The sequence below is a fragment of the Procambarus clarkii genome, chromosome 40, assembly GCF_040958095.1.
Source record: "Procambarus clarkii isolate CNS0578487 chromosome 40, FALCON_Pclarkii_2.0, whole genome shotgun sequence".
NCBI classification, from domain to species: domain Eukaryota; kingdom Metazoa; phylum Arthropoda; class Malacostraca; order Decapoda; family Cambaridae; genus Procambarus; species Procambarus clarkii.
Genome location: NC_091189.1, coordinates 19,929,284 through 19,940,684, shown reverse-complemented (window position 1 = coordinate 19,940,684; position 11,401 = coordinate 19,929,284). Strand labels below are relative to the sequence as shown.

The following is an 11,401-nucleotide window of genomic DNA, read 5'->3' as shown; positions in this document are numbered from 1 at the left end:
ATGTGCCTGCTCATTTAGGCTACTTCCTGGTATTCTTTCTGATATTACTGTATTAGCCAGGTGCTTCCATTTCAGGTGCCGTAGGTTGAAGTCCCCAAGCAGGATGATGTTCGGAGCTGGATTTGTGAGGTTTTCCAAGCAGTGCTCTATTTTCATTAGTTGGTCTTTAAACTGCTGAGGGTTTGCCTCCGGTGACTTATATACAAGGACAACAACTACATTTAGGATCTCTATTTTGACTATCAGCACTTCCACCATATCATTTGAGGTGTTTAGCAGCTCAGTACAGATGAGTGTGTCTTTGATGTAGAGGCTGACCCCACCCTGAAGCCGGTGTTTCCTATCACATCTGAAGAGATTGTATTCTGGGATCCATATTTCACCATCAAGGTAGTCCTTTGTGTGAGTTTCCGTTAGGGCTGCAAACACTGCATTTGCCTCATGAAGGAAACCATCTATAAAATGAACTTTGTTGGATTTGCGTGTTTTTATACCCTGGATGTTGGCAAATATAAATGATGTTATCGTGTTAGTGGAAGTGCTGGATGCTTTAATTGGTGTTAATATCTGAGGCTCTGGTAAGGAGGCCACTGTGTTTGCGTCCTCTCTAGCATTTGACCGAGTTGGTGGTAGAGTCTGGTCATTTTTAGCCATTCTTCTCCTCCTCCTCTTGCTAAAAAATTATCCCGGTTGATGGAGTAGTGGCTGTTTTCATAGTGGTAGTCTGTCGGTTTTATTCGCCTGGTACCTCTTATATGAAAAGCTGGGCATTCAGCATTGAAGCACTCTTTCCTGTCCAAAGAGTTCTTGCAAATTTCTGGGTGAAAGAATTCACAGCTTTTGGTACATTTACCTGTATTGAGGAGGTTTCTGCACTTTCTAGGGTGATTTTGTGTACATGTTCCATTTATTCTTCCCGATTCCCCATGCTTACAGGTAGCCCATCTGTAATACCAACAGATTTTGGGGCCTTGTTTTGTTTGCTTCCTCTGCCAGGGACCGCACTCTGCTGCGGCGCCCCCGACACTGTGCTCTGCTCCGGTGCCTGTGACACCGCGCTCTGCTCCGGTGCCTGCGACACCGCGCACTGCTCAGGGGTCCCCGACTGCGTGCCTTGCTCAGGCATCCCCGACTCCGCGCCCTGCTCAGGCATCCCCGACTCCGTGCCCTGCTCAGGCATCCCCGACTCCGCGCCCTGCTCAGGCATCCCTGACTCCGCGCCCTGCTCAGGCATCCCCGACTCCGCGCCCTGCTCAGGCATCCCCGACTCCGTGCCCTGCTCAGGCATCCCCGACTCCGCGCCCTGCTCAGGCGCCGCTGCCACAGAGCTCTGTGCTACAGCTGGTTGTACCTTGGTGTCATGTACAGTTTGTTTGAAGACATTAGAAATTGCTATGCAGGCATTAATTAGTAATTCTCTGTTTTCGGCGGGAGTTTTATCCAGGATTTCCATCAATTTCAGAAAAGTTACATCATCCTTTTTGCAGAGCCAGTACACAGAGTGGTCACTGGGACCATTATGACAGGGTATGATGGCTGCTATAGAAACTAGTGTGTTATTAAGCACTTAACCACTGAAGGTTATTAAGATGTTTTTACAATCTTAGGTTATATAGATACATCACATACATACATTGTATAATTGATACAATAAATAGTCAGTCTTGAGTACAAGTCCAATATATCATCAAGTGTTCCAGTATTCATATAGTAGTTACAGAGTTCAGCATACCTTAGCCCAGGAGGGCGAAAATCGGTCAATATGGGACATTCTACGTTATACTGTTCAAGGGAGTGCATGTTTTCTCTCTCACAAAGTTGACCTGGAGAAAATGACACGTGGTGTATTAGACAGAACCCGCGCCACAATTCTGTGGCGCGGGTTCGATTCCCGCACCCGGCAGAAACAAATGGGCAAAGTTTCTTTCACCCTGAAGGCCTCTGTTACCTAGCAGTAAATAGGTACCTGGAAGTTAGTCAGCTGTCACGGGCTGCTTCCTGGGGTGTGTGTGTGCGGTGTGGAGAAAAAAAGTAGTTAGTAAACAGTTGATTGACAGTTGAGAGGCGGGCCGAAAGAGCAAAGCTCAACCCCCGCAAACACAACTAGGTGAATACACCTGGGTTTTATTAAGAAAGCTGCCAGATTCGTCCATATCCCAGGCGTGTTCTGGCCACTATAACATTACACTGCCGAGCTCTAGCTCTGTTAGTTCCATGTATGAATAACTCCTCGCGATATTCATCATATTGTCTAATGCTACAGCTTTCAGGTCTTTGTGAATTTGTTAGGTCAGTAAGATTTTCATCAGACATTCGTATAAGTATTCTCTTTGTCACTGCTAATGAAACACCCATATTAATTTCTACTACTACTTGTCTACTACAGACTGTCTTTGCAAGCATGTCAACAGTATCATGCTTTGAAATGCCAACATGTGATAGTATTGAGAGGACTTTGATTTTAAATCTGTTTTCTTTGGAGGCTAAAATATACATTCGACTATCACTATTTTCTGGGTCCTACTACTATGACAGTAGTAGTTTTACTACTACTACTACTGCCTGGAGTGCACTCCACGAGTCACAGTATGCAAGTCCACTCACTGCCTTTGTCTTAAAAGAAAAAAAATCAGTGGCGCGGTATATACCTGAAAGTTGTGTTTGAGTCGAACTTGCCCAGTCATTGGCACGCTTCATTGGTGTATGTACGAGAGAAGATTATTTCAATATATTACATGGCTCATCCGGTACATCAAGTAGATTATTGGGTCGTGTAAACTGCAACATCTCATTAGAATTTGGACCCGAGTGAGTTTTGGGGATAAGGTTCGTGACTTCAAATGACTTTGGAGGTGTTAAGCAGGAAAACACAGTTGGAGACTTTTTAGGTCTCTTAAACTCTACAATCTCTAGGGAACCAAATTTATAACGCTATGTTATTATTGCCTGTTTCCCACTCTTCCTGTCCCCCGCCGCGCCCACAACCCACCCCATCCCCTGTGCACCCCCACCTTGTACACCCCCACCTTGTACACCCGTACCTTGTACACCCCCACCTTGTACACCCCCCACCTTGTACACCCCCACCCTGTGCACCCCCACCTTGTACACCCCCACCTTGTACACCCCCCACCTTGTGCACCCCCACCTTGTACACCCCCACCTTGTACACCCCCCACCCTGTGCAACCCCCCCCCCCCCCGCCGGTCCCAGTACTTGGACCACCACAGTCGTGCAGGTTTGGCGTCAACTGAGGCAACCTTCCAGCGTAGCCTCATGAGCTGTGTGGGGGCCGAACACTTCACATATTGATATGCTCCATTCCCCGTCCCCCACTCGACGGTCTGGACGAGGTGTTGGCCCCATTCTCAGCTCCCCATGGGCGCCCTTGCTTCCCAGCCCATAAATCTGTCGCTAATGTACATAAATTTAAACCCTAGCGTTGTGCCCCTAATCTTGGCAACAATGCCCATCCCGTATATTGGGCGCCATCTTGGCTTCAAGATTTATTAGTAAACTAGGCACGGAATATCTTGTTAAATATTGTTCTTAAAGTTTAGGTGTACTTAAATTGGTAAACCCCGAAATTAGGCCTTAAAAGCCCCTTCTCTGGTTTACTTGGGTTTATTGTTTGTTGTTATGTTTCACAAGATAAGCCTGACCTTAGGTCGGGCTTGTGGATTACAACTCTCAGAACCCACTGCAGGTATACTCCAGGTATACTTCATGTATACACCAGGTAGACTTCAGGTACGTTTTGTTTGATTCTGCGAGGCCTGGCTCTATATATGGAGAAAGTTCCAGCAGATTCCAGTGCTTATTAGATAGCACATTCCAGGCTGCAAGTACCAACAGTCTGCTTGATCAGGCCGTTCGTCAACCATTATGCCGGGACTGATAGTGTCCCTCATTCCCAGCCTCCATCTCCTCCCCCACGCCCACTAACCTCCCCAACCCCCCCCCCTCCCCGCCCACTATCCTCCCCCCCCCCTCCCCCACATATCTCCCCACCAACACAATTTTCCGTCACGTGTTGGTAGTGAGTCTGACAGGCTAGGCGAGGAGATGACACCGGAGACGACGTGTCAATATATTGATCACCAGAGTCTGTCTGTTGTTCCCATAACCCCAACCCCCTTATCCTTCCTCCCTCCCCCTCCCCCTCCCCCCCCTCCCTCCCCCCCTCCACCCCCCTCCTTCTCCCTCCCTTCAACCACTTGGGCTAGACGGTAGAGCGATGGTCTCGCTTCATACAAGTCGGCGTTCAATTCCCGACTGTCCAAGTGGTTGGGCACCATTCCTTTTCCCTCCGTTCCATCCCAAACCCCCTAATCCTGACCCATCTTCCCAGTGCTATATAGTTATAATGGCTTGGCGCTTTCTCTTGATAGTTCCCTTCTTTCTCTGTGTCTAAAAGGCTGTTGTGTCTGGCGGCCCGCAGGCCCACATGTCGCAGCCAGGACATTAGTACCTGCACCTGCCATGGATGACTGCAATAATTTGTGGGTGTTGGGCTTCAAAAAGTCCTTGCTTATGTACTTTCAGAGTTCTAAATGGCTTAACACAAATGTAAAAGACTGCGCGAACCTCTCAACCCCCCCCCCCCCACACACACACACACACACATGTGAGTACATGTAAACACACACGTATTCACTCGCCTGCTGAGTACATGTAAACACACGCGTATTCACTCGCCTGCTGAGTACATGTAAACACACGCGTATTCACTCGCCTGCTGAGTACATGTAAACACACGCGTATTCACTCGCCTGCTGAGTACATGTAAACACACGCGTATTCACTCGCCTGCTGAGTACATGTAAACACACGCGTATTCACTCGCCTGCTGAGTACATGTAAACACACGCGTATTCACTCGCCTGCTGAGTACATGTAAACACACGCGTATTCACTCGCCTGCTGAGTACATGTAAACACACGCGTATTCACTCGCCTGCTGAGTACATGTAAACACACGCGTATTCACTCGCCTGCTGAGTACATGTAAACACACGCGTATTCACTCGCCTGCTGAGTACATGTAAACACACGCGTATTCACTCGCCTGCTGAGTACATGTAAACACACGCGTATTCACTCGCCTGCTGAGTACATGTAAACACACGCGTATTCACTCGCCTGCTGAGTACATGTAAACACACGCGTATTCACTCGCCTGCTGAGTACATGTAAACACACGCGTATTCACTCGCCTGCTGAGTACATGTAAACACACGCGTATTCACTCGCCTGCTGAGTACATGTAAACACACGCGTATTCACTCGCCTGCTGAGTACATGTAAACACACGCGTATTCACTCGCCTGCTGAGTACATGTAAACACACGCGTATTCACTCGCCTGCTGAGTACATGTAAACACACGCGTATTCACTCGCCTGCTGAGTACATGTAAACACACGCGTATTCACTCGCCTGCTGAGTACATGTAAACACACGCGTATTCACTCGCCTGCTGAGTACATGTAAACACACGCGTATTCACTCGCCTGCTGAGTACATGTAAACACACGCGTATTCACTCGCCTGCTGAGTACATGTAAACACACGCGTATTCACTCACCTGCTAACTACCAGCAGAGGATACCTGGTGTGGCACACTCCAGGGTCACACTGCCTCCCTACAGTGCCACGGTGCACTTAAGGGCACCACCTCAGTCACTCACGGGGAAGAGTGTCCCTCTTCCCTGGTCACTCAGGTACAAGCCTGAGTGACCCTCACTCAGGCTTTTACCCCAAGGCGAGTGAGGTAAACCGGCCGCTCCCGGGTCTCCAATCTATGCCTCCCCTGTCACTGTCCCGGGCTCCTTGCTGCAGATTTGCCCGTCACAAAATTAGGTATAACACACGATTAATCTGAATCATATTTATTCAGTTGCAACCCGAATTTATAAGTATTCTGAAATGTCTTAATCTTGGCTCTGTCTCTCTCTCTCTCTCTCTCTCTCTCTCTCTCTCTCTCTCTCTCTCTCTCTCTCTCTCTCTCTCTCTCTCTCTCTCTCTCTCTCTCTCTCTCTCTCTCTCTCTCTCTCTCTGTCTCTGTCTCTGTCTCTCTCTCTCTCTCTCTGTCTCTGTCTCTCTCTCTCTCTCTCTGTCTCTCTCTCTCTCTCTCTCTCTCTCTCTCTGTCTCTGTCTCTCTCTCTCTCTCTCTGTCTCTGTCTCTCTCTCTCTCTCTCTGTCTCTCTCTCTCCCTCTCTCTCTCTCTCTCTCTCTCTCTCTCTCTCTCTCTCTCTCTCTCTCTCTCTCTCTCTCTCTCTCTCTCTCTCTCTCTCTCTCTCTCTCTCTCGCTACGATAAAATCACTCCACGTACACGAAACAAATTATATTCACTTCCTATCAAACAAGGAAAATGAGGAGGGAATTTAATCTACAGCCTGGGGGCCGCTCCAAGCAACAGCCTGTTGGACCAAGTTATCTCAAGTCGGGCCTGGCCCCGGGCCGGGCTTGGGGAGTAAAAGAACTCTGGTAACACACTCCAGGTATGCTCTCTCCCTTCACTTTATCTCCTCTCCCTTCCCTGTATCTCTTCTCCCTTCCCATTACCCCTTCCCGTTCCACCTGCTCTGATTGGAATGGAGTTGAGGGTTTAGGTGTGGAGTGTGCAGTTAATAAGTAGTAGTAGTTTGGCGGACGACCTCATTGCTAAGCCTTGATGAAGCATATAATTGGTTGTTAACGTTATATAGGAAGCCTAATTAACTTCCTCCGGTGACCTCGCTGGTTGTAAACACATTTAAGTACCTTCTGAGAGAGAGAGACGGAGGAGGAATGGGGAGAGAGAGAGAGAGAGAGAGAGAGAGAGAGAGAGAGAGAGAGAGAGAGAGAGAGAGAGAGAGAGAGAGAGAGAGAGAGAGGGGAGGGGAGAGGGGGGAGAGAGAGAGGGGGGAGAGAGAGAGGGAGGGAGGGGTGGGAAACCCAGACAACGTCAGGTCTCATCAACGCAAAAGCCTAGATACTGGCGTTATCCCTGACATAATAAAAACAGCAGAGATAGCACCTCTCCATAAAGGAGGAAATAAGACAGAGGCAAAAAATTACAGACCGGTAGCACTAACATCACACATTATAAAAATCTTTGAGAGAGTGCTAAGAAGTATGATCACAAAATACATGGAATCACAGCATCTCCATAACCCCGGACAACATGGTTTCAGTACAGGGCGCTCTTGCCTGTCGCAGTTGCTGGACCACTATGATATGGCATTAGATGCCATGGAAGACAAACAAAACGCTGATGTAATTTACACAGATTTCGCAAAAGCTTTTGACAAATGTGACAATGGTGGTATTGCACATAAAATGCGTTCAAAAGAAATTACCGGAAATATAGGCAGATGGATCTACAATTTCCTGACTAACAGAACCCAATGTGTAATAGTCAACAAAATAAAATCCGGTCCATCAACCGTGAAGAGCTCAGTCCCCCAGGGTACTGTGCTTGCTCCAGTACTTTTTCTCGTCCTCATATCGGACATAGACAAGGACACAATCTATAGTACTGTTTCATCCTTTGCAGATGACACTAGGATTTTTATGAGAGTAGACAACGTAGAGAGCGCAGCGAGCCTCCAATCAGACGTAAATCAGGTCTCTTTATGAGCAACATAAAATATGGTGTTTAATGAAGATAAGTTCCAGCTCATGCGCTACGGAAAAAAATGAAAATATAAAAACGGAAACCACGTACAAAACTCAGTCAAATTATAACATAGAACGAAAGGCAATGTAAAGGATCTGGGTGTACTCATGTCAGAAGACCTTACCTTTAAAGAACACAATAAAGTAGCCGTCACAACTGCAAGAAAAATGGCAGGTTGGATAACAAGAACCTTTCACACTAGAGATTTTGTACCGATGATGATAATTTTCAAGACGCTAGTGCTCTCTAGAGTGGAGTACTGCTGCACAATGACAGCCACTTTCAAAGCTGGAGAAATTGCTGACCTGGGGAGCGTGCAGAGATCCTTTACTGCTAGAATCCACTCAGTAAAACATCTAAACTACTGGGAACGACTAAAGAGCCTAGATCTGTATTCTCTTGAGCGCAGGGGGGAGAGATACATAATAATTTACACGTGGAAAATATTAGAGGGGCTGGTCCCTAACCTGCACACAGAAATAACATCACATGAGACCAGGAGGCATGGCAGGATGTGCAGAATACCCCCGTTGAAGAGCAGAGGTGCAACAGGTACTCTGAGAGAGAACTCTATCAACATCATTGTCCTAGTGTTCTCGCAGTGTTCAAGAGAGAACTTGATAAACACCTCCAAATGTTTAACCAGGCTGTTTAACGCCGCTGCTCGCAGTCTGATGTATCAAAGTGGATCCTTATGCCAACCACTAACTTAGTTTGGTAAGCTGATTGTAACATCAAAAGGTAATTGACTTTACTTTCCGTCCAGTGCCAGGTGGGGGGGGGGCAGTTTCACATGCCGTCCAGTGCCGGGGGGGGGGGAGGGAATGTGACACTCTGGAGGGGTCAGGCTGTTTGATATCCATAGTCATCTATCCCTGGCACTCTGGCATACAAAGTGTTCTGGGAATCGCGTCAACATCCTTCCACTTGGCAGGGAAGTGCCTCGTTCCCCCTGGAGACGTGTGTTATGGTGGCCCCTAGGGCGCGTCGTGGAGTAGCACTGTCATGCCCTCCCTCCCGTCACCTGGGAGATGGGAGATGGGGGTGTTGTAGGTCAGATATGATACAGAGACATTAATCTCTACTGTCTTTTTCCCCCTCTTTTTCTCCACCTCCCTCCTTCTCTCCCTCTTCTCCTTCCTTCCCCTTCCCTTCTCTCTCCCCTTCCCCCCTGCATTATCACTCCCCTCTTTCTTATCTTCGATGGCGTTTAAGCTTTCGTCGTTGTTTTAAGGTCGGGAGGTAAAATCACTCCACGTACACGAAACAAATTATATTCACTTCCTATCAAGCAAGGGAAATGAGGAGGGAATTTAATCTACAGCCTGGAGGCCGCTCCAAGCAACAGCCTGTTGAACCAAGTTATCACAAGTTGGGAGTGTTCTGGGAGTAGAACACCAGTCACCACCACCTTGTTCGGTGGTGGTGGGAGCCGGTCGGCCGAGCGGACAGCACGCTCGACTTGTGATCCTGTGGTCCTGTGTTCGATCCGAGGCGCCGGCGAGAAACAATGGGCAGAGTTTCTTTCACCCTATGCCCCTGTTACCAAGCAGTAAAATAGGTACCTAGGTGTTAGTCAGCTCTCATGGGCTGTTTCCTGGGGGGTGAAAACCTGGTCGAGGACCGGGCCGAAAAAAAGCCCCGAAATCATCTCAAGATAACCTCAAGATCTCAAGATAACGGTGGTGACTGGCCATCTGGGCACACCAGGACCTGGTGACGAGGAGCAGGAGTCACCACACCTGCCACGGACAACACCTGGCATGGTACGTGCACCTGTGCACAAGTGTACCAGGCGGACTGTGTGCATGTGTGCTGGCTTCGGGGATTGTGTGTAGAAGAGAGGGAGGGGGCTGAGAGTGCGTGTAGAAGAGAGGGAGAGGGCTAAGAGTGCGTGTAGAAGAGAGGGGAGGGGGCTGAGAGTGCGTGTAGAAGAGAGGGAGAGGGCTGAGAGTGCGTGTAGAAGAGAGGGAGAGGGCTGAGAGTGCGTGCAGAAGAGAGGGGAGAGGGCTGAGAGTGCGTGCAGAAGAGAGGGAGAGGGCTGAGAGTGCGTGTAGAAGAGAGGGAGAGGGCTGAGAGTGCGTGTAGAAGAGAGGGAGAGGGCTGAGAGTGCGTGTAGAAGAGAGGGGAGAGGGCTGAGAGTGTGTGTAGAAGAGAGGGAGAGGGCTGAGAGTGCGTGTAGAAGAGAGGGAGAGGGCTGAGAGTGCGTGTAGAAGAGAGGGAGAGGGCTAAGAGTGCGTGTAGAAGAGAGGGCTGAGAGTGCGTGTAGAAGAGAGGGGAGAGGGCTGAGAGTGCGTGTAGAAGAGAGGGAGAGGGCTGAGAGTGCGTGTAGAAGAGAGGGGAGAGGGCTGAGAGTGCGTGTAGAAGAGAGGGAGAGGGCTGAGAGTGCGTGTAGAAGAGAGGGGAGAGGGCTGAGAGTGCGTGTAGAAGAGAGGGAGAGGGCTGAGAGTGCGTGTAGAAGAGAGGGAGAGGGCTGAGAGTGCGTGCAGAAGAGAGGGGAGAGGGCTGAGAGTGCGTGCAGAAGAGAGGGAGAGGGCTGAGAGTGCGTGTAGAAGAGAGGGAGAGGGCTGAGAGTGCGTGTAGAAGAGAGGGAGAGGGCTGAGAGTGCATGCAGAAGAGAGGGAGAGGGCTGAGAGTGCGTGTAGAAGAGAGGGAGAGGGCTGAGAGTGCATGCAGAAGAGAGGGAGAGGGCTGAGAGTGCGTGCAGAAGAGAGGGAGGGGGCTGAGAGTGGGTGCAGAAGAGAGGGAGGGGGCCTGAGTGTGTGCGTGCAGAAGAGAGAGAGAGGGCTGAGTGTATGCGTGCAGAAGAGAGGGAGGGGGCCTGAGTGTGTGCGTGCAGAAGAGAGAGAGGGGGGCTGAGTGTGTGCGTGCTGAAGAGAGAGAGGGGGCTGAGTGTGTGCGTGCTGAAGAGAGAGAGGGGGCTGAGTGTGTGCGTGCTGAAGAGAGAGAGGGGGCTGAGTGTGTGCGTGCTGAAGAGAGGGAGGGGGCTGAATGCGTGCGTGTTGAAGAGAGGGAGGGGCTGAGTGTGTGCGTGCAGAAGAGAGAGAGGGGGCTGAGTGTGTGCGTGCTGAAGAGAGGGAGGGGGCTGAATGCGTGCGTGTTGAAGAGAGGGAGGGGGCCTGAGTGTGTGCGTGCAGAAGAGAGAGAGGGGGCCGAGTGTGTGCGTGCTGAAGAGAGGGAGGGGCTGAGTGTGTGCGTGCAGAAGAGAGAGAGGGGGCTGAGTGTGTACGTGCTGAAGAGAGGGAGGGGGCTGAGTGTGTGCGTGCAGAAGAGAGGGAGGGGGCTGAGTGTGTGCTTGCAGAAGAGAGTGAGGGGGCTGAGTGTGTGCGTGTAGAAGAGAGGGAGGGGCTGAGTGTGTGCGTGCAGAAGAGAGAGAGGGGGCTGAGTGTGTGCGTGCTGAAGAGAGGGAGGGGGCTGAGTGTGTGCGTGCAGAAGAGAGAGAGGGGCTGAGTGTGTGCGTGCAGAAGAGAGAGAGGGGGCTGAGTGTGTGCGTGCAGAAGAGAGGGAGAGGGCTGAGTGTGTGCGTGCAGAAGAGAGGGAGGGGCCTGAGTGTGTGCGTGCAGAAGAGAGGGAGAGAGCTGAGTGTGTGCGTGCAGAAGAGAGGGAGGGGGCTGAGAGTGTGTGCGTGCAGAAGAGAGGGAGAGAGCTGAGTGTATGCGTGCAGAAGAGAGGGAGGGGGCTGAGTGTGTGCGTGTGCGGACGTACACTCTAGTCATTCACTCATTCGGTATTAGCAGC

General features: G+C 50.1%; 1 protein-coding gene across 1 annotated transcript in view; it reads right to left on the bottom strand.

Moving 5' to 3' along the window:
* Nucleotides 1-2,718: 2,718 nt before the first annotated feature.
* Nucleotides 2,719-11,401, bottom strand: part of LOC138372820 (uncharacterized) — a 74,038-nt gene continuing 65,355 nt past the window's right edge. Inside the window, exon 7 of the mRNA XM_069338482.1 lies at nucleotides 2,719-2,909. Within this exon, the coding sequence (XP_069194583.1) occupies nucleotides 2,719-2,909 (191 nt within the window). The remainder of the gene's footprint in view (nucleotides 2,910-11,401) is intronic.